General features: G+C 41.4%; 2 protein-coding genes across 2 annotated transcripts; both read right to left on the bottom strand.

Annotated features, from left to right (window-relative positions):
• Window positions 1–276: 276 nt before the first annotated feature.
• Window positions 277–11206, bottom strand: nox1 (NADPH oxidase 1). The gene is made up of 13 exons (XM_008275624.1): window positions 11089–11206; window positions 10835–10930; window positions 9954–10064; window positions 8774–8858; window positions 7773–7918; window positions 5667–5860; window positions 5449–5575; window positions 5245–5337; window positions 4928–5169; window positions 2181–2343; window positions 1796–1942; window positions 1585–1709; window positions 277–915 (listed from the first exon to the last, which is right to left on the bottom strand). The coding sequence occupies exons 1-13, from the start codon at window positions 11131–11133 to the stop codon at window positions 789–791; spliced, it is 1701 nt and encodes a 566-aa protein (XP_008273846.1). The 5' UTR covers window positions 11134–11206; the 3' UTR covers window positions 277–788.
• A 319-nt stretch (window positions 11207–11525) lies between these two features.
• Window positions 11526–23982, bottom strand: xkrx (XK related X-linked). The gene is made up of 3 exons (XM_008275615.1): window positions 23193–23982; window positions 15614–15873; window positions 11526–13332 (listed from the first exon to the last, which is right to left on the bottom strand). Exons 1-3 carry the CDS (start codon window positions 23540–23542, stop codon window positions 12464–12466), a joined length of 1479 nt encoding a protein of 492 aa, XP_008273837.1. The 5' UTR covers window positions 23543–23982; the 3' UTR covers window positions 11526–12463.

Here is a 23982-nt window from a genome sequence, read left to right as displayed (position 1 = left end):
AGGCAGCAGTGTTACCAACTGCGCCACCCTGCAGCCCCAACTATAAAAATATAATTGATATGTCTTTTTTTTTTCTTCCCCCCCCCAAGGAAAAAAGATTCCTAAATTGGTGATTTGCTCTTTGAGTTTTGGACGATTGGCTTGATTTAAAAACAAAACATTTTGAAGACATGAATTTGGGGATTTTTCAGTTTTTGGACATTTCTAGTAAATAATTGTAGCCATAACTGAGCTACACCAGTAGTTAAGTTCCATGTATGCACTCAGACAAGAACATCCAGTTTCACACTGCTTTAATTTAAGGTAGTATTTGTGCAATAAAAATAAAAATCAGTTTTCCACATGATCCAACACTTGACATTTTAGTACGCTGAGGCGGGTGTCATGACACAAGAAATTGAGGTCCATGTGACCTTGTAACATTAAAATTCTTTCCTGTAATCTTGTTCAGTAACTAGGAAGACTTCATTAGGAATGCAGCCTAAAATAAAACGGCTACGTAATCATAGCTTATACAACCACAAAGATTTATGATTTCATCACAATACAAGGCTAGAATCTAAATAGAGAGAGAGCCAGTCTCTGAGTACTGCTAAAATAACAACATTCCACGCCTCTTTAGTAGAAGCCGTATAGATTAAAGTGCCAAAACACACCCGTTCCTGTCACACCAGCTGTCTGGCAGCTTTGTCATCATCATTAACTTCCGATAGTCTGTAGTGACAAAAATCCCACACTAATTGTTGTCCTTCAGAAATCCGACGTGCTGAGACTTTTTTTTTGTTTGCTCAGAAGTTCTCCTTGTTGAAGTAAAATTTGGTCTTGCGAGGATCCACATCTGAGTATTTGGCACATTTCTTCTCCAAGACTTTTGCGAGAGCCACAGGGCCACACAAGAAAGTTCCCACCACGGACCTGAGAACAGCCAAAACAAAACGAAGAGTTTGATGACAGAAAGTCAGGTTAAAATGAGAAAAGTGAGCCTGTGGGCTGTGGTGACTGAGTATTTACTCAAATCCTGAACTGAATCAAAGTTGTGAGGAACTTGATGACTTCCATTTTCAGCTACTTTATACTTCTACTCCCATTATGACAGGGTGAAAACATGTTTCTATACATGTGTGTAAACTGATTAAACCAAAAAAAACTGACAAGAAATGTAAATTTTTCAAAAAGTCAATTTGCATAAAAAAGCAAGTTGTACTTTGGGATTAAAAAAAAAAAAAAAAAAACTCAATCCAATAAGCAGATTTTGTTACGTGAATAATGCATCATATTTAAAAAACAATCACATAACTCGTAATTTCAGGTCAAATGACTCTAGTGAGTAAAATATATCTAAATAAAATTAAGTACTAGGACACATAGCATGTCAGTGTTTCCCCTTTTCATGCCAGAGGAGTACTTGAAACTTTGCATTTTGAATGCAGGACTTTTACTTACAAGGTATTTTTACATTGGCTTCAGGATTTAATCTAAATATATTCTCCCTCTGTGGTTCAGAGCAGTAGTCATGTATTGATTTCATTTCAACAGGGAACTGAAGATATTTTTGTATTTTCTAAAATTAGGATTGTGTCTTACGTTGGGTTTTCTTTGCGGACTTGTTCAAACTCCTTGTCCCAGATCGGTCGGCCATAGTGAGTTTTCTGTTTGAGCCCAGTGACCACATCTGTGTCCTCATCAAAGCGAACCTTTACGTGATCAACCTGCAGAGACACAACACAGCTGAGTTTAACATGAGGTGACTTCTCACTGTTCATCTGGACTTTGAACGTATGATTCACACACATACATGGCTTTGATCCCAACCGGTCAGGTAGAGGTTGTAGGTGAGAAAGTCCGCCAGGCCTCTCTCCTCCATCTCCCTCTCCAACACCTGCAGGAGGTCGGCGAACCATTCGAAGGCGTGCGTTTCTCGGCAGAGCCAATAAAAGTAAATCTGAAACCAGGAAGCAGATGCAGGCATGTGAAACAATGGTGCTCTTACAAAAGAGCAGGCCACGCTGCCGATGACTCGTCCTCTTACATGGCGTCTTGCTAAAACACACAGAACTCTTTATTTAAAAAGACAATAGCAGGTCTTGTCTCACATCAATCAAGTGCAGCAGTTTGTCAAAGCAGTGATACAGATCTACAGGTTTAAATGTGAGAAACAGACCGATTGTTTGAGTTCTTACCTTCCTGGTGCGCAGTGTGGAATTGCCGTTTTTGATTTTGTACCAGATGGACTTGAGGATGGAGGCGAAGGGGGTGACGCCAATGCCGGCACCAACCAACATGCTGACCTCATAGTCGAACACATCCTCGCTGGCTGTGCCAAAAGGTCCATCCACTCCCATTCTGAGGATGAACAAGAAATCAAATCAGCTATCAGGACAAACAAACTGATGGTGACAACCAAAACATTTTAAATAAGAAGTCCACAGGTTGGAGATGCCAGTTTATGAGAGACAAAGATGTAGAAACAAAAACATACACACAAACTACAATGTGTCTGGATTATCTCCTGTGGTGTACCTCAAGGCTTCATCGTAGGCCCTTTTTAATTTCATTGCTCCCACTGGGGTGTGTTTTTAGAGAATTAAACATTCCTCATCGCTGCTATGCTGATGACAAGCAGCTCTACTTGAGACCAAGCAAAACACATCTTCTGTCACATGTCATGTCAAAGAGTTTCTACAACTGAATGACAGCAAGACAAAGGTTCTCAGTATTTAAATTTTAATTACCCATATATCAAACTCGTTTGGTACAGTCAACTTGTGCTTAAGATGTATGTTTCACTGTCAAAAGGTTTCTTTTTTTAGATTATAATCTGTCCTCTGAATGCCAGATTTATTTATTTAGTCGTTTGTTTTTAATGTAACGCTTCAGAAATCTTTCTTGGATACTTCCTAGGTTTTCCTGCCGTACTGCTAATTGCTGTTGAATACTCAGTCTCTGTCTTACAGTTGTTTATCTCTTCAGCCACAGACACCAGACACCAACTCTGGTAAACTATAAAATACAGAGAGATTCATGTGGCGCTGATATGCTTCACCAGCAGTGTGTGAACTCTTTAGGCAAGAACTTGGATGTAACAGATGTACATTTAATGCCAAAGTCCTAAACTCCAGCTTTAAATCAATGTGCACCTGCAACAAATACGCACGTCATTTATGAGGAGTAAATTCTTAGTCCAATAACCAAAAAAAACTTTACAAAGCCATCCTTTTTTTCATTACCTCACATTTTTAGTACTGCAACTCTTTTTATGTGGGAGTCACATGGCAGACAGCAAATAGAGTTTAAACATACTGTATTTTCATCCCCACAGGGATCACAGCCTTGCATAGATGATATGACCTGAAGCTCTTCCAGTCTGATGTAAGGGTCACAGTCCATTCCCAACATTAGAAAACGGAAGACTAAAAAAGTCTTAGCATTTATTTTTATATGGACAAGAATGTATCATGGACCAGTGCCACATACCACATCATACCGCTTATAGCCCAGGACAGATTTCAGTGCCTTTTTGAGGGAAGACACAAAACTCAGCAAACAAATGATGGCAAAGAGACATTAAAGTGCTGAGAAAAAATACATAAATTGGAAACTTGAAGAGTTCCTCAACAACTGAACTGAGCTAAACTCCATCTGCTGATAAAACTGTGCGAAATGATCAGTGGGTCTTCTATGGTGAGGCTTGTCTCTGAACTGGCATGTTGTAATCCATCTCTTTACAAAGTGGTGAAAACTGCATACGTATAGCTTGATTAAGAGGTCATTTATTCAATACATTTGGACAATTTTTTTTTTAAAAATCCCTCCAAAGTTTGGGAAATTCCAGTAAAATGAAAAAAAAAAAAAAAAAGGTCAGACAGGGGGAATTTGATCCTTTCACAGATGTTACGTTTTAAAGAGGCACGAACAAAGATTTATTGTGGACTTTAATAACCACACAACATAAGAGTGACGTTGTTTTGTGACTGTATTTTAGATTCTGTATCACTGAAAACATTAGGATGTAGCTGGAATGCGTGTTGTTTTTCTTTTCAAGTTGAAATTTGGAAGGTCTATGCTTCACTATGTTAGGCACTGTAAGATGTCATATGTTGTAAACAGCGCTATACAAATAAAATTGACTTAAAGTAAGCACAGTTTCCATCAAAAAGAGCTAATAGTTAAACACCGTGTTTGACAAATGGCTTTCATTTCATTTAAATGTTGTACATTGCAGGTGGTACCTATTATTCTATTACTCAAATGTGTGATGAATACATTAGTAGAATTGTATACTTTTAGCTGTATTTATTAAATAGTCATGTATTCGTGTCACCTTCCAGCAGAGGTGTTACAAGGAAGAGACAAACCACTTAATAGAAATCTATAGCAGAGGTCTTGTCCCCTCACCCAAAAAGCCTTTTTTTTGCTTTACAACAGCCGAACATGGAAAGATTCAACCAAAATTGTGTTGTGGCACTGTCAGGAAATTTTGAGTGGTAAAGGTATGACGTGTCGTAAAAGCCTATTTAAACTTAGTTTTGGGACAAAGCTACCAAGCTTCTAAGGCAGCTTTGAAGGTTTAGCAGTGGCTAGTCTACATACCATACGCCAGTGACCATTGAAATGGTAGTTCTGGCTCTCTTTCTGTTCAATTAGACAGGAACCTGGTCTTGAAAATCTGAAATAGCTGCCTAGAGTTGTTACCAAGATGGCTACCGATTGGTTTAGGTTTTTGCCCAGAAAAAGTGGAAGCAGGCAAAAAAGTTCAAAATTGCTAAAACCTTACAGTGCATAAAATACCAATCCTGCCTAAAAAGGAATAAACTTCCCTTAAAAATCAAATAGAAATAATAAAAAAAGTTGCTTTCAGAACAAAATTCCAACAACAGTGTTCGCTGCAAAAGCAAAGACATTGTGCTGGCTGCAAAGGATGACTTACTTGGGTCCCTGTGCTCCCTCTGGTAGCTTCTGCATGATGTCGATGAGTTTATCGGTCCAGTCTCCGGCCGAGCGGATGTGGACGCTGAAGAAGTCCTCCTCAGGGGCAGAGGTCATGGTGAACGGGTGCCACTCCAGCTGAGAGATGGCCAGGCAGTTGAGGAAGACGTACTGACCCACCTCCATTTTGAAACCGTTCTTCACCAGCTGCAGCTCCAGCACTTTGGACGGACGCATCACGATCTGAAAGCAAAGCACACGCGTTGAGAAAATGTAGAAAACAATCCAACGGGTGAATGGTGAATCAATCAAACGTACCTTCCTGTATTTGACTGTCTGCATGTAACGAATGAAACGAAGCACTCGTTCAAAAATGTAGAGAATCATTGGGCCGATCACCCACATCCAGGTCTGAGAAAAACAAGCAGAAATGGGATTAAATTATTGACATTTCACTTGAGAGGCTTATATTGTAGCAGCAGTTGTCGCAGGTAAAGTTAACTGAAATGGAAAAAGACGGACCTGCGGGAACCCTCCTGCAAACTGAGGGACGGGACATTCAGGAATCTTTCCCCAGTCGTCACTGCGGTCTTTACAAAAGGTGAAGTTGTGAGGTGGATCTGTCGTCTGTTGACTCCGCACAATGCGCCTGCCAGTGAAGAAGCACAAGTCAAACCTGTTTGCAGAACCTACAACAACGTTCCAGTGCGAGAAAAGAAGAGCCGAGATGTGTCTCGTACCCGGCTCCGTGAAAGACGAGACCCGCGAAGAAGATGATGAAGAGGTGATGCGTGTACCAGAAGACCTCAAAGTAGCTGCGTCTGATCACCTCCATGGACGAGGTGATGATGAGGATGAGCGCCAGAGTGATGATGACGCCCGTGAGGCCAGCGATGGTTGTGAACACGAAGTAGGTGGGAATCTGCTGCGGATCCTGAGACACAAGAAGAAACACGTGAGGTTTCTTTCACAACAGCAACACCAGCCGAGCATTAAAGACATTCAAGGCGTGACTACACGGACTTTGCTTTGTCTATTTTGGCCTCCAGATATTGTGACATTCAAGTTACACCCAAACAGCAGCAGTTTTGGTTTTCTGTGAAATAACTGTATGATGGATGGCCACAAAATGATAGCAACTTGGTGATTTCCTGTGTTGTTGTTTTTTCTGTAGCACCACCAGCAGGCCAAGTTTTATGAAGGAAAACTCTCCACATCTGCTTGAGTGGTTGACACAAAATTTTAAACGAAAAGGTTTCCAGATGATGTATCCACATAACTTTGTTGATGCCACACCATGAGGGTGATGTCTAGGATTTTGAGTGAGATATATTAACAGGAATGGGATACAATGGCAAAAAAATGCAGTTCATGTCCCCGTAGGATTATAGCCTTTCATCTGGCTATTCTCAATCCTGAGGTTCTCTTGATGACAACAGTAAACTAAGATAATTAATAAGGTGGCACAACTTTAAAATTAGCATGGTAGCATTATGATGTCATACATAAAAATTTTGCTTAAATACAATTCTAAGGAGCTGGTTCTTTAGAGCACTGGTTCCCACCACTTTTTTATAAATCATATAGCTATTTATTGACGCAAGTCTGAGCTATATTTGTATTTTTCTATCTTCCAGGGCTAAGACAATGCTATAGAGATAAGTTTTAAGTTTTAATGTCTATCTAATACTTCCTTTTTTAACAGTTAATCCTTACTGTTATGTAACAATCTTCAACCATTAGCCGTACTGTTAGCTACAACTTTCAAACTATTTACTGCTAATTTTAGCTAGCTATTTCTGTTCATAACAATTTCAGTTGTTTCTCAATACTTCAGGCCAACAATTTGAACTTTTTTTAAACCATACTTTTAACAGTTTTAACCATTTATCCATCCTTTTAGGTAATAATTCAGTTTATCTATAGCCTACTCTTAGCAAACATTTCCAACTGTTTGCCCATTCAGTTAGTTAACAATTTCAACTGGTAGCCGTACTTTAAGCCAACAATGTCAACATTTTAAATGAAATACTTGCAATAGTTTTAACTGTTAATCCATACTTTCAATGATTTTAGCCTAAATGTAAGCTTACAATTACCATAATTCTAATACTTTGAACAGGTTATTCATACTATCAGCAAGTTGTGTTTGTAATTTGGCTAATTATTTTAACAATTTATCCACAATCCTAGCAAACAGTCTGAAAGGTGTATAAGCTTAAAATGTCAAATAGAAGCCATGCTTTAAGTGAGTTATCTCAAGCATTTGTTCACTTTAACCTTTATCAACATTATTTAACTATTTTATTACTTTTTGCATTACTTTTAACTGTCCAAGCTGCTTAAGAATACTTTTTAACTTTTTGTTTTAAAAAATTTTTTTTACTACTTTAATAAAAATCAATCAAATTGCGTACTATTTACGCTTTTTGTTTAATTTTTTTTGCTAAGTTTTATTTTTTTAAAGTGTGCCTACATCTTTTATTTTATTACTCTGCTACGTTTACAATTAACCCTTTCTCGATGTTTTCTGAGTTTTCATTTGTACTTTGTGACACTTTCTAATTTAATTCCTCTGCATTTTAAAGTTTTTAAATTAATTATATTTTTGATTGACGTTTATCAGATAGCTGCTTAATTTTCAATGTAAGCTAAAGGTGGCCATTCCACTGTTAAACCTTCAAAAATCTACAGCTCTGTGTCACACTCTAAACGCTATTTCTAAGGTTTATACATGAATTCATTTTGACCATCGACTGGAATTCCGCACCCAAGTTTTCACTGCACATTTGGGGGTTTGTTAAATTTTACTATGACAGTTTTGTTGTAATCTGTGGATGACTTACGAGGTTGGTTGTGCGGATTGGGTTCAGGTAGGTGGTGTTGTCTGTGTCCGCCAGGTTGGACAGAGCTGTGCTGAGATTATCATAAACACCTTGTCTGCTGTTGTTGTACCACTCCACGTTCAGCAAGTGGGCGATCATGTGAACCGCTGTCAGAACACACAGAGGAGACATGTCACTGCAATTCGATTTATGCTTGTTTCTGTCCCAAATAATGCTTTGTGTTTAGAAAGAAATATATTTTAATGAAACATCCTCAATTCAATTCTTACTTTCTTGTATATGGACATTTTATGTATGCTTGGGTTTTTAGCAAATAAAAGTAAAGACATGTTTTCCACATAACTGATTTTCTGCTAGAATGTTTAAAAGAACTGCAAAAATCTATGAGTTGTCGAATGTTGCGGTGCTGAAGTTGATCTTTGCTTATCTCTGAAGGGAAGTTCTGTTAAATACACCCTAAGCCATTATTTATTTGTTTAAGATTTTGTCTGGCTCCCACTCTTTCCTCATAATTCTGACTTTATGAGTTTACCACCTTGTGACGCACCATGAGAATGGACTGAAATCTGTTTCTGTGTCAGCCTGAGAACATTTCCTGATAACTGAGGCACCTGCAGCTTATCTTGCAGGTCAGACATGTTTGCACAGTGTGCAGGATAGTAAACAAAGCACGAGAGCTGTGCAGGGCTGAAGAATGCATTTTTGAAACTCCCGATCAGTTTCCCTAAATTGTTTGACGTTGTCTCTCTCGCATTCTCATTTATTGCTGGGGACAACCATTCACCTCGCCTCAAATTTACAACTACAGCAGCAGCAAAATAAGATGCAGAGAAATCAACTTAACAACAATGTTGTTTTTAACAAAGCCAATCACAACTTTTGACTGAAACTATGAATATTGTCTGTTTAAGGTCTGCTTAAGATAAGGACAGCTGAACCATCTTTTGGAAAGCATTCAGAAGAAAGATAAGACTGAAGGCAAAATGCATGCATCAGTTCACCTGTCATCAGTGCAATCATGTACGCCACCAGTTTGTGGAAACTCAAATTTTTGTCCAGTTGTTTCCTCATTGTTCTGCTGCAACACTGCAAAGACAAGGAAAGGAAAGAAATGTGAAACATGGCAGAAGCCTCTTTCCACAACAGAAAGCAAGCCAACCTGTGTCTATTAATAGAGCCGGATGTTGGAGGTGGAATAATGACAAATATGAACTGTTCAGTTTTTGGTCAGATTTTGCAGTCAAGCGCGCACAACAACATCTAAAGACTTATTCCAGTTTGTTCAAAATTCTTGGTGAATATTCAAAATGATGATTCATAAGTGCATCAAAAAAAACTGCATCAGGCCGACTGGCCTGAACTTCTGTTCAGCAGAAAAATTTCGGCAAACAATATATAAAATATTTCATAGCATTAAAAGTCACTCTCTGAGGTTGAAATACACACATATGTTTAACAAATATATAAATATGTCTGAAGATTCTCAGTCATCCAGGTCATGGTTATTCCTGTAGTTCAATCGTAGCAACTGGACTTACTTGAGTTTCTTGAAGATGTTTCACCTCTCATCCAAGAGGCTTCATCAGTTCTGAGTGACTAATAATAATAATAATAATAATAATAATGTCCAGATTTTGGCCAGGAGGGGACAGATTGTTTGAGAGAGGAGGGAAAGAGGCCATCTATGTTAAACTGGAAAGACAATCACTCAACAGAGGTGGAGGTGTGAGGCATCACCTCTCACCTGTTTACAATTCAATCCTAAGAACTCTCCCCAGGAAGATGAAACCACAGTCACACCTACCCACAAAAGACCCTAACGACCCCCTTTGTGGCAGGGGGAGCACTAACGAAACCAAAACTCAAGTGTTCATGGCTCCTTAAGGATAGAAGTATGCGGAACTCCCAACTAGTCAGTCAGAACTGATGAAGCCTCTTGGATGAAACGTCTTCAAGGAATCCAAGCAAGTCAAGTCGCTATGATTAAACTACGAGAACAAGTATATAAATACCACAACATGAAAAGAACACAAGCTTGGTGTGAACATATCACAGATGTTTCCTGGATGTGCAGCAGTCAAACTGGTCGTCAGCACGGGAGTACTTGACCTTTAAGAGATAATGACAGCATGATTTCAGCGTGCCTCGCCCCGCTGTGACATGTAAACACCGTGAGCTTACCACGAAGGAGCCTCGGATCAGAGACAGCAGGTTCCTGCACACCGGGAGGAGGATCAGCAAGCAGTTAAAGTTGAGGACAGCTGCGGGAGCTCTGGCCCAGGCCAGGGCAGACTGGAATAACAATTACATATGCATGCATGTAAGTCTGACTTCAAGAAAAGCAGTAGAGGAATTCTATGCATTTGCTATAATTAAATACAATTGAGGTAATTTTTTGACGGATTATTTCTATTTAAATCTGCTTCTACTGTATTTATCTGAAAGCTACAGTTTATTTACAGATTAAGATTACACAATAAATAAAACTATATGCCGATACAGATTGGGGGAGTGTTGTCCAACTTTTCTGGCTTTTCATGTTCACAAAATAAAATTATAGGGCCTGTTTTCAGAAGTAGATCAATCATAGAGAAATATTCCTTTCAAATTTTGCACTTTAGCTTAATTTAAATAACAATTTAAGGCACACAGATATAAGGTTTTGTCATTATTTCACTAAAGGCTCAGATTAAAACAGAAAAAAATATCTAAGTTTGGGTAACAGAAATGTGTTTTTTTTTCTTCCATTTTGCCCTATCAATCATCAGAAACCCTCATTTATCTTGAGACCTTTGAAGGGGCCCCGACGGAAAGTTAAGGAACCTCAGCTCAGCAATTAAACCATTAAATATCGTTTATGTAATGTCATCCAGGAATATGTCAGCTACAGGAGCATTTGTTCTGCTAAAAAAGTACACAGGTATGATTGTGAATGCAGTGATGAAGTATTGGTTTACTGTTATATTGATAGCTTTACTTAGATGAGTGCTTCCTGCATCATTAAATAAAATCAAAGAACAAACATGTGACATGTCTTCTGAGCCTTAAGTCTCTGTACTCACCCCTAAAAGATGACGCGTGTAGAAAAACTGATCCCCCAGGTCGTAGAAGAAGTAAAACCAGACAAAAAGAAAGATGTTGATGCCCATCCAGACCACCTGCAAACACAGCCAAGGATCATGTTTCCACCATGAAAAAAAACGCAGTTTAATTCCAAGGACTACAGAGTTTGGACACTGACACTCGGTATTTTACGCACAGAAGCTGTGCGTAAATTCTTATCCGACCACAAAAAATGTTAACATGAAGAACTCACCAGCATGAAGGATGTAAATCCATTGTTGATAATCCAGTTCCCCATGTTGAGCACGTTACCTGGAGCCGTAGCAGCAGCTGTCCTGCATCTTCAGCTTACCTGCGCTTCTTGTTTTTATACCTGCTGCTCGGACTCCTCCCTCCCCCCGCGCAGGTGTAATGACGACGAGCCACGAGGAAACTTGTCTTGCAGCGAGTGAAATTGCGTTATTGGGGAAGTTTAGAGGATGAGCCCCTCCTCCCCGGAGCTGAATGACCACATTCCTACCGCCAGGAATGAGGAAGTATCCGTGAACATGGGAAATTTAACCCTGCGGTCACTTACGCAATTAGTTTGGATTAAACAATCACGTTTAATTGTGCTTGTGGGAAGGAAACAGGTGTGCAGTTTATTTAATTTAGGATAAAATAAAGAAAAAAAAGGGAAGAAAGTGAAGGTATTTTGACATTGTTTTATTTATTGTTCAAGTAATACAACAGTAGTCAAGGCAGTGTATCAACCAACAGCATGAAACATTAAAAAAAAAAAGCAAAAGCACTTTAATAAAGAAGAAGCTCATTCAGTGTCAGTCTTGTTAACGCAGCATCGAATGTAAGATTAATTCTGAATTACCTGTAAGTCACAGAGGACACACGAATATGATCCGCAGAAGCCGTTTTTCCACAGTATTCTCATCACCTATTGGTGTTTCTTTTTTCCCCCCACAACACTAAAACCTGTTGTTTTTTTGTTTTTTTTAAACCAAGGCAACCAGATCTGACAGTGAACAACACAAGGCATTCATCACAGCCGCTGGGTATGAGGAAGATAAATTAATCTTCTTTTTTTCTGACCTTTTCTTGCCTACAGTGTTTTTTTTTATTTAAAGTTTAGTGCAGATGGAAATGTGTGCAACAAGGGGCTTTCGCAGTGAGAAAACCCAGAGAGGACGTAAACTGGGAGGTTGGGTGTCCTGGTCAGTGTTTCGGTCACTTCAGACACTCTTGGCACATCTCCCCCACACCTGGCTCAGTGCTGCTCTCTCAACAGCGGCCTTTGTGCATTGCTGCATATCTCGACGTGCTACATTCTTTGGTATACCGGGGCCTCGTGGTGCCCCAAGTGTATGCAATCACCCTCGATAAAGACATCAGTAGTTAGCCTGAATCCCTCTCAGAGCCATAAATGAGTAAAGTTTTGTGCACTTAGAAGAAAAAAGGCAAACATTTGTTCTCTAACACATCGTCTTCACTGAGACTAAAACACAAAAACCTGTTGTTTTTTTGTGTTTCACTACCCAAAGCCTCATTCAGAGGAAGCACCAGCACCATGACTAGCTATTCCCAAGATGCATTTCTGCACCAGTTTATACACTAAATTCCTCACGAGGCTTTTCTCAGGCTGCTTCCATTATCTCATCAACGATGTCCGTCTCTCGCTCTCCTGGCTGACCGGTGAGGTCGACAGGTTGTGAGTTGTGAGGGTCCAGCAGCTGTAGCGGCTCCTCCGGCGCCAGCACCATGGTGGCAGCGGTGGAGTACGAGGGCGGCAGATTCCCCCGCCTGCCGCTCTCTCCGCCGCGCTTCCCTTTACGGCAGCAGACGCAGTGCAGGCAGTCGTGGACGTTGTACTTGAAGAGGCGCCTGCAAGGGTGGCAGAACTGGTAGAAGAGCAGCATGAAGATCACGGCCAGGCTGTAGCAGATCAGCAGCTGGACGACCAGCATGGGGGCGCACACGTACTCGTAGAAGTCTGACTTGAAGAAGTACCAGAGTGTGATGAGGAGGAAGTTCTCCAGGAAGCGCCCGCTGTAGTACATGGCCAGGCGGTCCCAGCGCTGCTTCTTGTCGATGAGTTCTCGATGGGTGAAGTCGAGCTGCACCGCCGACCAGCAGAAGACGTTGATGCAGGCGTACAGCAACGTGAACATGCACAGCACCACGGTGGTGCCCAGCTTAGAGAAGTTCTTCTCAACGTTCTCAGTTAACGAGCCTTTCCTGGCCCAGAATTCACCCCAGGGGAGGAAGAAGAAGAACAGCAGGTTAATGATGCCAACGAGGATCACCCAGTGAGTGAGAGCCGTGCTGAAGAGGACCAGAGCCGTGACCCGGGTGGCGATCTCCAAACCTCTCCACACTATCATGCAGAGGTACGCCACGGGGCGCAACCGCACCTTGTAGTCGTCATATCTGATCTGGATGGCCAGAACGCTGCACACCAGAGCCCCGTATGTGATGGAGATCAGGGTGATGATCATCAGAGCCACTGTGAATGCAGAGAGAAGTCAAATGTTAGAGTCTACAAATACCAACAGCAGCATTAAACTATTTGAAAATGTCTTCTCATTAAAGGTCTCAAAGTTATCAGAACTGTAGTTCAACAATCTGAGACCACATGGAAAATCTAGCAAATTTAATGTAAACATGGAAATAATGAGGACAATTTAAGGCTTTAGAAACATTTAAAAACAAGAAGCAGTGATATGCAAAATGAAGAATGACTATTTGTGCAGATTCGTAGCAGTGACCATGTTAACTCCTTCAGACTTCCTTTAGTTGTATCTTTCCATTGCAACATGACACTTGAGCGGATTTGATCTGCTTGTTGAAGTAAATCAACCTGCAGCCATTGTTCACCTGGTATAAATATGGCTGTGCCCCAAGTTTCCAGCAGAGTGTTGCTCACTGAATCACACAGGGATGGTAGGAAACATTAGAACTAAGTGAAAGTGTCAGAAGTCAGATTGTTGTTCTGTGCAAAGAGGGCCTTTCTCAGCATCAAGTCAGAACTAAACCGAAGGTCTCCAAGGGGGCAGTGCACAGAGTTCTGAAACACTTTGTGGAAACTGGCTCGGTTGTATCCAAAGCACAATCCGGCAGACTAAAAGTGAACACACTATCAGAAGGCCAATACATAAAGCTTTGTTTATTTAATGATAGATTAAAAAAGCAGCTTCATTAGATACAGAAGACTCCAGTCTGAAGTAGGCTGTGTAGTAGTGACAGAGGACAAAGAAGGTCTCTAAACCACTTCCCATGAGAGGAAACAAGCCCAAACAATGACTGGAAAATGTCCTATTTACTGATGAATCCCAGTGTGAGATGAGTGGCAGTAAAAGAAGGTGTATGTGAGGAGACGAACAGGAGAGAGAATTATACTGCAGCGTATAAAACCCAAAACATGCTGGCGGGAGGATTTTAGCCTGTGGAGGTTTTACCTCCACCTGTTCGACTTCACCCTAAAGGCCAAAGAGGACCAAAGAGCGCTGAGTGTCATTAACTTCCTCCACAGTCACTGACAAAGACTGAGAGGGCCAAACATTCCTAATCTGACAAGAAGCTCTTTGAAACACTGTTAGATGCTGCTGGGATAACAAAGGTTTCACTCCACGCAGCTCCACGGCTGCTGTCATTAAAGCACAAACTACAACATTCTGAAATCCATAAACAGTTTCCCCAGTTCAGTTATTGATAACCTCATACGTACAACTTGTAATTTCAAATTAAATCTGAAATAAAAAAGAAAACAGAAGTATCTTCAGTAGTGGTGTCAGACTCACTGAGCCCTGTATGTTCATATTTATTGATTTACTCTAGGTACTCATCTGCACCAACTGTTGGACCGACTGCCATGAAATTCACTCGTCAGAATGAATTCACATAATTTTACCTCTAGCGCCATCATCAGGTGAAAAAGCTGCACTGTGCTTATTGCTAAATGTCAAAGGTTAACACGCTAACAAACCAAACTATGACTGTAAACATCACACCTGTTTAACATTAGCATGCAGCCTCACAGATCTGCCAGTCTGACTGTAAACTCTTGATGTTGCATTCATGGAAAGATTTTTTTCAGCTTTAGAGTCTTAGTTTTGCTGCTGTTTCGGTTTGTTATGACACAACACTCTCTCCATTTTAAAACCCTCCACGTTTGGTTTACTACATTTACATACAGTAAAACTGGCAGCTTCATTTGTACGGTAATAATTCAAGGCGATGAGTCTTAAAGACGGCTGCAAGGTAGCTCGGTGGTTAGCACCGTGGCCTCACAGCGAGAAAGTCGCCGGTTTGCGTCCCGTGAGGACACCGGGATCTTTCTGCGTGGAGTTTGCAAGTTCTCCCCATACAGTGTGGGTTCTCTCTGGGTTCTCCAGCTTCCTCCCACATGGTCAAAAAACATGTTGAGGTTAATCGGTGATTCTAAATTGTCCGTAGGTGTGAATGTGAGTGTGCTTGGTTGTCTGTCTCTAAGTGTAGCCCTGTGATAGACTGGTGACCTGTCCAGGGTGTCTCCTGCCTTCACCCTAAGTCAGCTGGGATAGACTCCAGCCCCCCACGACCCTAGTGAGGATTAAGTGGTGTATAGATAATAGATGGATGGATGAAGTCTTAAAGAGCAGCCAGCCTTAAAGGAAACCATTTCTTTATCCATTTTTAGATGAATTTTAACCTTACAAAGAATAAAACCCTGTAAAGCAGTGATTTTTTAAAAAGACGATCAAGACTTTTTGGGAGTTGTTTAAGCCTGACCCCTCAGTGAGTCTTACATCTTATGGGCAGGATGTATTTCTCCTGGATGGTGGCGTACAGCTGCAGCGTCAGTTGAGGCGTGGAGCCCAGAAAGGCCTGGATGACGGCGGTGCGTTTGAAGGCGTTCCTGTGCATGGCCAGGATGCGCTCCGACTGGCCGATTTCCCACTCCATGGGCGTCCCCTGTCCCTTCTTCAGGCTGATCTTTCTGGAGATAGTGACGTAAGGCTCTTCCTTTTTACCTGCCTTGAAATAGACCACCAGGGCCTCGAAACACCTAAGGAAACGAGAGGAGACGGAAGTTATACTTTGACGCCAACAGAGGGCAGTGCAATGTTATTTTTTTTTAAAATCCAGCACACCACATAGAGCTATTATGATTCCTGTGCTGTAATGCCAACACTTAATCATCACAGTGCGAATATGTGAGGGCAATGGAAGCTATAAAGCAAAAATATGGGAAGGATAAAGCAAAGTATTACTGACGGGGGGGTCATGCATCAGCAATTTGTTGTTGCGGTTTGTTTTCAGTTCAGGAACTTAAAATCTGACAATTAGCTGTTTGTCACTGACAAAATATTAACCTCAAAAATTTCACACCGCGCAATAGACAGACCTTTCTTTGTAAATCACAGCTACACAAACGCAAGCACAGTGATGAGGCTCCACCAGAGGGCAGTCGGAAGAAAGAAAACAGCTCCCTCAGGCATGAATGGATTAGCTCAAAAAGCTCAGGGTGGGGCTCCCTTGAGATTTGTAAGGTAAATGCTCTGTGTTTGGTCACACTGAAAGGTGTTTGTGTACAAGCAGCGTCAACTGATAGCATAAAAGAGTATTTGAATCCTCAACAAGTTTTGGAGATAAAGAAAATCAGGTGCTAAAATCACATTGTTCCTGGAGGCCCAAATACCACAAAAACTCATGGGAGCCCAGTGTATGTGTTCAAACCTAAACCACCTGAACTGGATGGGCAAGTTTCTACCTGCCATCCAAGAAAGTGTCAGAATCGTAATTAAAATGTCAATAAAACAGCCTGAAACTCAAAGTGCCGCACATCTGCATTCAACACACAACCCCGGCCCTCTCAGGGTTCCCGCTGCAGCACTAAATCTCACATCACTGTGCTGGAATGCAGTTCAGGCCCTGTTGCTTCAGCTGCTGCTCCGAGGAAAAATGTTCCTTTTGCTTACATTGCAGCGTGGGATGGATCCAAGCTTCCACATTTGTCCCTGAACTGTGTCTGACCCAAACTTTACAGGGTGGCAGGAAAACCTTGAGGTGATTCAAGGGAATACAAGCACACATCCGATGTATTTTTTATTTTTTTAATTCTTTATACCAATAGCGGCTGGCAGATGAGGGTCATTCTGCTTTAGTGTGCAAGGTCTACCACGGGGTAACACAGAAGGCACAAAAACACGATTTACTAATATCCTTTGCCTGGAAATCTGGCAGCACAATGTGCTCAGGATGCAGTGTGATAGCACTGAACTGGAGCCAGCGTGCCCTTAGGAGCCTCTAAAACGGCTGAGAAGCAGACTGAATTTCACTTAGGGAAACAAAAAAAACAGCATGACGGATGAATGCATTAGCCAAGAGGATCAATATGCTGACTTCCAAGGCAGCACCTTATGGATTTATAAAAGGAAACACGGGCTGCTGCTCGGTATTTGCGGTCTAAACATGCAATCTGTTCCCTTAGTGTGTAAATGCAGCAGCGTGGTGTGACAAGAAGAGGAACTGCCTTTAAGAGCGAGTCGGGTGGCTTCAGAAATGCTGATACTCTTTGAGTGTTCAGGAAATTCTTTCAGCAGCTCTTTAGCAAGATCGTCCTGTTTTGGTCACTTGGGATTACACCACTGACAGGGCCTCGTCAGGAGTTTGTAGGTCAAAGAGATACACAACAAGAAGCTCTGCGTGCTGAGACTAGTCCGGGCTGACAGAGTAAAGGTGTAGTTTCTGTCATTGCTTTGAAACAGGATCACATACTTAATGAGACAAGTCAAGACATGGTCCAGACTGTAGCTGATCACACAACTGTGTCCTTAAAAGTCTTTATGCTGACTGTCTCAACTGAAACAATAGACAGTCATGTGCTATTATCTGTCAACAGTATGGGTTGAAGTTCTTCTTTTGATGTCAGAGTGGTGTGTCTCAGTGTGCAACCACAAGATCAGCAATTACACCATCCCTAAGTCACACAGGAAACCTCCCATCTGAGCCAAGCAGCAGCAGAGGTGATTTGTTTACAGCAGCAGCAGCAGCAGAAGAAGAAGAACAGGCGACGAAACAGAAGAACAGAACAGGATGAACTGCACTGCAACAACAATCAGAGTGTTTGTTTTGTGGACTCGCTGCTGCGCTACAAGCATCCGAGACATTAAAACTGTAGAGTAACAGATGCAGCCGACATGGCAGCGCAGACTAAACGCCGTTTCATGGCCTTTGCTGCTTTTAAATCACTGGTACGAGCAAAGCGTTCTTAGGCAGAGGCGAGACGTGCACAGGATCGAAAACAGCCGACAGATGCAGCTGCTTTTGGTTTAAGGTGCTCACTTTCTTAGGCAGGTATTTCTTCTTTTCTTTGATGCTCCTCTGGCAGACTGATTTAACATAAACCACTTCCAAGTCAGCGTGTCAAACACCACAGCCCGTTTCTATCAAACGGCTCAGGGTGACATTTGGAAAGTAAAAGTAAAACTCCCTCATCTATGATTCTACTTGCAAACTTCAGAATAAAAGCTATTTATTAGATTTCTTATGCTGTAAAATTGCAGTCGGTTGGCTGCAGTGCAGGAACCGGAGAACACACTCCTTCTCAAACACGTTCTGCACAAAATATTAGCTGAAGCAAAAACATTATTCAAAATGGGGAGTTTGCATACGATCTCAACAGTTGATAGATTTTTATTTATTTATGTATTCGGCATGCAATCATTTTTAATGCATTGCATGCAGCGGAGGCTTTCAAAGTGGGAGGGCTCCATGAGGGCTCCAAACAGGTTCAAGGGAGGCTCAGACAACAGGAATGAAAAGATATTAGATTAGGTGTCAAAGCGAAATTACATAGAACAACCTAAAAATGTTATTTTCTAAAAGAGACAGTTCCAAGATACAGCAGTTTTGTGGGAATTTTAACGTTTCTCCCACATTCTCCAAGTCAGAAACTAATAAATGTCTTTTTTTCTAGTGTATTTTATGCAGTCTGAAGCTCAGATGTTGTGTTTATGGGATAAAATAAGAGATCAGGCATCCAGGAAGTGAGTAAACTAAGCAAGCAAACTGTGAGCAGCATGAAATTATTTATACATATATATATATATATAATTTCTCTGATATACGTCATGTACTAGAAGCACAGTTTCTCTCCTGCTCCAGTTTCTCTTTGTTCTCATTTTAAGCCATTTTCCCAATTATGTCATCCCTCTTTACAAATATGTAGTTTCTTCTTTATTTTACACAGCAAGTGCTGCTGCATGCTGGACATTAAGGGGCAGGTGTACAGCGAGTCTGTGACTTGGATCGGCTACTTCTGCTTTGAGCATACATGTGATTAATCATGAGATGAACAGTCATTCATAGGTGTCTCTTTTGGCAGTAGGAAGACTTTTAGAATGTGGTTCTTGCAGGTTAAGTAAAGTCACATGTCATCACTAAATCTACCACCACAGTGACTATTGCTAACACTGTGGTCTACCCCACTGTCATATGAGCGCTTCATGCGGCTTTATCTCTGATGTGTTAATAAATAATCACAGAAGGGCTGAACCCCTCACGCCGTGACCTTGCTCCAGTTATAGTGGGAACTGTGAATCTGTTGGGTGGTTCAACATTGAAGCAAACACTCTTTACATGTGTGACACAGTGTCGATTTGTTAAGCCATTTTGGCTCAAGTCTCCTTCGTCACAGCTGGTGAAGAAAGAATTGTATGAGCCTAGAATGCAATAACAAAACTAAAAACAGTCCGCTCAGCATTGAAGATTACCTTCTGTTTCTTTTAACGGCCTAACAAAAGGGTTTTCTGGGATTCTTCTGTCTTTTTTTTTTTGTTGAAATCTGCAAATGGGTTTTGATATACACTGGACTGAGCCATAAATCAAACCATGTGCCTCATAGCTACACTTTCTTCTGCAAAACATTCTCTCTATGGCAGCTAAACTGCAACTAAAGACGACGGTTAGTTTCTTACCCTGTAAAACAACACACCCTTTAATTAACTCTTACAATAGTACTGTAAAATTCATTGCATCGCCCAGGGCGACCTGTTGACAAATCAAAGTTCAGAGAGAGGAGGCGGGCGGGGAAGCATGGATTTGAATTTTGCAGAGCTTAAGTACAAGTCTCCACCTACATCCTTTAACATGAGTCACGGTTCGCCAAACAGGTATCTCAAATGACGCTGAGGTGCAATCTGACAGTATTTAAACAGAACTCCTCCCTTAGACTGAATCAACCTTTCCAAAGCTTGTAATCTTTCAAAGGAACACTTGTTTGCGTCTTTCATCTACGTGTGCTGCTCTGTCTCATTTCCAAGAATAAAACCAAGCTGTATTATTTCTAGAAACCTTTCCGGCAACGGCTACAACCCCTTTTTCAACGCATCTCTTCCAGCTGATTCAGCCATGATGGATCAACTGTCCGACTAAGGCATTTGGGTGCCATTACCTTCAGATGAGGTCATACAGCTTAGGGGTGTACGGGGCGTGAGTGTGAAGGATATGTTACTAGGGCGGACACCAGCTCTGAGGAGTCTTTTGACGTAGCGGCTTCAAAGTCCTCCCCGTGGGGATATAGATCCACACCATCAGGGAGATTTCAAATTAAAAGATCAGGGACATGACAGGAAGTTGTGTTGATGTCAGTCCCTGTTCAGCATGGGGGATGATGTGGGTGGTTGTTATGTTCAGTCATCCATCGTGTTCGTCATGCTGGACAGGCTTTCCATCTGGAGTGTGATTCAGTTACTGACAGCGAGATCTGCAGTCTTTGTGCTCTCACAACGCTGCAACAGTAAACGGCAAGAGATCGACAGATACCGTTTCAATAAGTCAGTTATTTTATCAATTCATATGTAGATTAATATAGTTTAATCTAGAAAATGTGAAAAAATTAAGTATAAATTCCCATTTCAACTTTGCAGAGCCAATGGCTGTGTATTGTCTTTTTTAATCAAATGTTCAAAACCTATTTTAAGGCAACATTTGACAAGAAAGCAGCAATTCTTCAATTTCAGGAGGCTTGACTTTACTCCATCTATGGTCATTGAATAAAACCCCAAAAACTCATCTATCAAAGTTGTTTCCATTAAAACTCTACAATGTTAGTTCCTCAACAATCTATGAAGTGTCTGCCTCTATCTCCACTCAACACTCCACCACTCGCTGCAGCTCATGCACACCAGCCAGCTCACCAACTATGCTGCTCAAACACTAAACTCTGCACTACGCAATTTCAAGTTGTTATATTGGAGTAATTCAGCCATAAATGTTTGAACCTGAAACTGATTCTAAAGAAGAAAACTGATATAGAAAAGTGCCACCATGCAAACTGACAGGATTGGTGCTTTAGGTGTGTTACATGTGAAACCCCGGAAGTCTGAATTTGTGTTTTTGAAATGGTCATCGATATGCTGCAGTTTCAAGGCGGAAATGCTGTGGCACTGCGTTGACTGCTTATTTCATTCATGATTCAAGCATATAAAAACACCACGTGGGCATGCTACCAAGGTTAAAAACACGATTTCATTGGAAGGAGTCAAAAGAGTGCTAAAAAAAAACACAGAGTTACTAAAAACAATGATATTTACTCAACTGTCAGTTCAATACCACCATAAACACTACAATATTGCTACAAATAATACTGCACTGAGTCATACTGAACTGATGGAAGCTACTCTTATCTTGTCCAGCCCATTCATATCTCTGATGCCAGGCTCAATAAAACCACCCTAAATGACCTACTACAGAACTGTGGCATTAGTTTTTGACTAAGAATCTGGAAACTGAGCGTACTTTCCTGTTGTTTTCCCAATCAGTCGATCACTACAGCATCCTATATTTTTAAATAATTTGGCTCCATAATGTTGAACTACTGCAGCGTCATGTTGGCTCTCAAAGATCCCTGCAGGGCTTTAATGCACTCTGCAGACTGTCAATTTGTATCCCATTAATCCTCCTGCACCCCCAATGGAAAGCGGAAGCTGTGCATCCCGTTGTAATACCTGACTGAAGACGGACCACTAAGATGTCGGGCAGCAAATTTGAATTATTTACATAGTTTTGTCTCTAACATGTCAGAAACTAGGGGGAATGTAGGTTTTCACAGCATTGTGTCTTGTTTTTGTACAACAACAGTCCAGAAGCCAAAGTTATTCTGCCTTCTAACATATATGTAAAAGAAAAATCCTCACAACCCATCAAGTTCTTTTTTTCCCCCCAAAAAATGACTGAAAAGTTTAATCGATTAATCGCCGGACCATTGCAGCTCCACTCAGATTCATTATAATAAAATGTTGCAGCAGGGTTTTATGTACTCAACCATAAATGTCAACTTGCACTCCTTCAACTGTGCTACACTACAAACGGAAAGTGGAAATTCCATGTGCAGTAAGAGGGACAAATGCCTGAAAATGAGGTAATGGGATTCAAGAGTACTGAAGGTTTACAGAGACCCATTGCAAAAAGTCACTCAATGATTCTTCTGTGCTTTTAAATGAGGTTAAAAGGGAGGGGGGTAAACTGGGGCAAAATCCCCCTCTGACCACTAGACACTGTACATTTTCATCTCAGGTCTTTTCTTGGATGATAGTGGCCTAGCTAGTCTTTAAATAGCTTTGAAATCATTTGGGAAAAAATTCAAAGTAGTGTTTTTAACTTAATGTAATACTTTAAAGTGCGATTTTTCGTGTGGACGTCACTTATAGTTTAACATTTAAATTAATACTTTTTGTGATTTTACATGATAGCATTTGTAATTTAACAAAAAAGAAAAAAATCTGTAAAATTGTGTAAAAAAAACTAATTTTCATTTTTAACTTTTACATATTTTTCCTTTCAAAATAACAGAAAATCATCGTAAAATAAAGTGATTTTTGGCTGATTTAAGTACAGCAGAGAGAGTGTCATTTTGTAAAACAAAAAAATTACGATTATTATCTGTATTTTTGACAAAAAGAAGAAAATCCGTAAAATAATAGTGTATAAAAGATTTACTATTTTTCTGTTCTGAACATACATCGTTTGTCTTTCAAAAAAGTCTAATCTGTAAAATATTTACATTTTTTGCTAATTCAAAAAAAGTCAAAATAGTGTGGTCTTGAACCTTGGATGAGGATGCTATTTTTAAGATATGCCTGTTGTTGTGGTGAACATGTAAATTAATACCTTTTTTTGTGAATTCACTAGATATTATGTTATTCTAAAAACCAGGAAAACTCTACAAAACAACTGCCAATTGTTTACAAATAATAACAACAGAGCAGTTTGCCCTCACTCACTACAAATCACATCTCCTAACTTGAATGTCAACACAGTGCAGGACCAGAGTGTGTGCAGTGACCGGGCCTCTCCTCCCTGCGTGTCCCCGCCCGGACCCACCTGATGACCGGCCCCAGCAACAGCAGGTGCAGGAAGAGCACCAGAGGCCGGTCCCTGCCCAGGTCTCTGTGGATGAAGGTCAGGGTGAGCTGGATGAGCACCGCCGGCACCAGCATGAAGGTGATGGTGAGGCCCATCCAGATGACATCGTCGGTCTTGTGGTACATGCTGCTGAGCACGGCGGCGGTGATGAACTCCGCGCAGTAGAGGACGGTGGCCAGCACGACGCTGAGCGGAGCGTGGACGTGGCTGTGGTTCACCACCAGCATGACCCCGTTCTCCGCCACCGAGGAGCACCGCTCCATGTCCGAGATCTCCCTCTCCCGCTCCTCCATGGCCACTTCGCACATTTTCACTACCGTTTATCTGCCTTTACACCAAACTCTTCTCCAAAAAACATCACTTTCCGTGAATCTTTTCCTTTGACGCGCCGTCTCTCCCAACTTTCCACCAAGTTGATCATCGCCGGGCTCACATCGACTCCACCGCTCGGCTGCCGGCTGCAACTCGGTTTGGTTGTTGTCTTGACTCAGTACGTGGCGTCGCCGTCCTGTGTGGCCCCGTTGAATTCACAGCGAACCCCCCCTGGCTGTCTCTTTGTCTGTGCGCTGTCGGGGCTCAGCAGAAACTCCTGCCGGCGACCATCGTCCAAACTCGGAGGAGACGTGCGGCTCCAGTGAGCTTCCTGGTTGCGGGCGGAGCGGCTGCCTGCAGGCCGGAGCAGCGCAGGGTGTCTCCGCGCAGACAGACCGGAGCGGCTGCTGTCAGGTCTCTGGTGCGTCAAGTCAGA

Source organism: Stegastes partitus, unplaced genomic scaffold (genome assembly GCF_000690725.1).
Source record: "Stegastes partitus isolate 25-593 unplaced genomic scaffold, Stegastes_partitus-1.0.2 Scaffold2, whole genome shotgun sequence".
Classification (NCBI taxonomy): domain Eukaryota; kingdom Metazoa; phylum Chordata; class Actinopteri; family Pomacentridae; genus Stegastes; species Stegastes partitus.
This window is presented reverse-complemented; position numbering and strand designations above follow the sequence as displayed.

Excerpts from the sequence above, each read along its gene's own strand:
- nox1 (XM_008275624.1), bottom strand. The coding sequence starts at position 11,133 with ATGGGGAACTGGATTATCAACAATGGATTTACATCCTTCATGCTG. Across the intron at positions 7,919-8,773 it reads CATGATTGCACTGATGACAG|CGGTTCACATGATCGCCCAC; the intron begins GTGAACTGATGC and ends GTGTTCTGACAG. Across the intron at positions 2,344-4,927 it reads GAGGGAGCACAGGGACCCAA|AATGGGAGTGGATGGACCTT; the intron begins GTAAGTCATCCT and ends GTTCATCCTCAG.
- xkrx (XM_008275615.1), bottom strand. The coding sequence starts at position 23,542 with ATGTGCGAAGTGGCCATGGAGGAGCGGGAGAGGGAGATCTCGGACATG. Across the intron at positions 15,874-23,192 it reads TTGCTGGGGCCGGTCATCAG|GTGTTTCGAGGCCCTGGTGG; the intron begins GTGGGTCCGGGC and ends TCGTTTCCTTAG. Across the intron at positions 13,333-15,613 it reads ATACATCCTGCCCATAAGAT|TGGCTCTGATGATCATCACC; the intron begins GTAAGACTCACT and ends CTGCATTCACAG.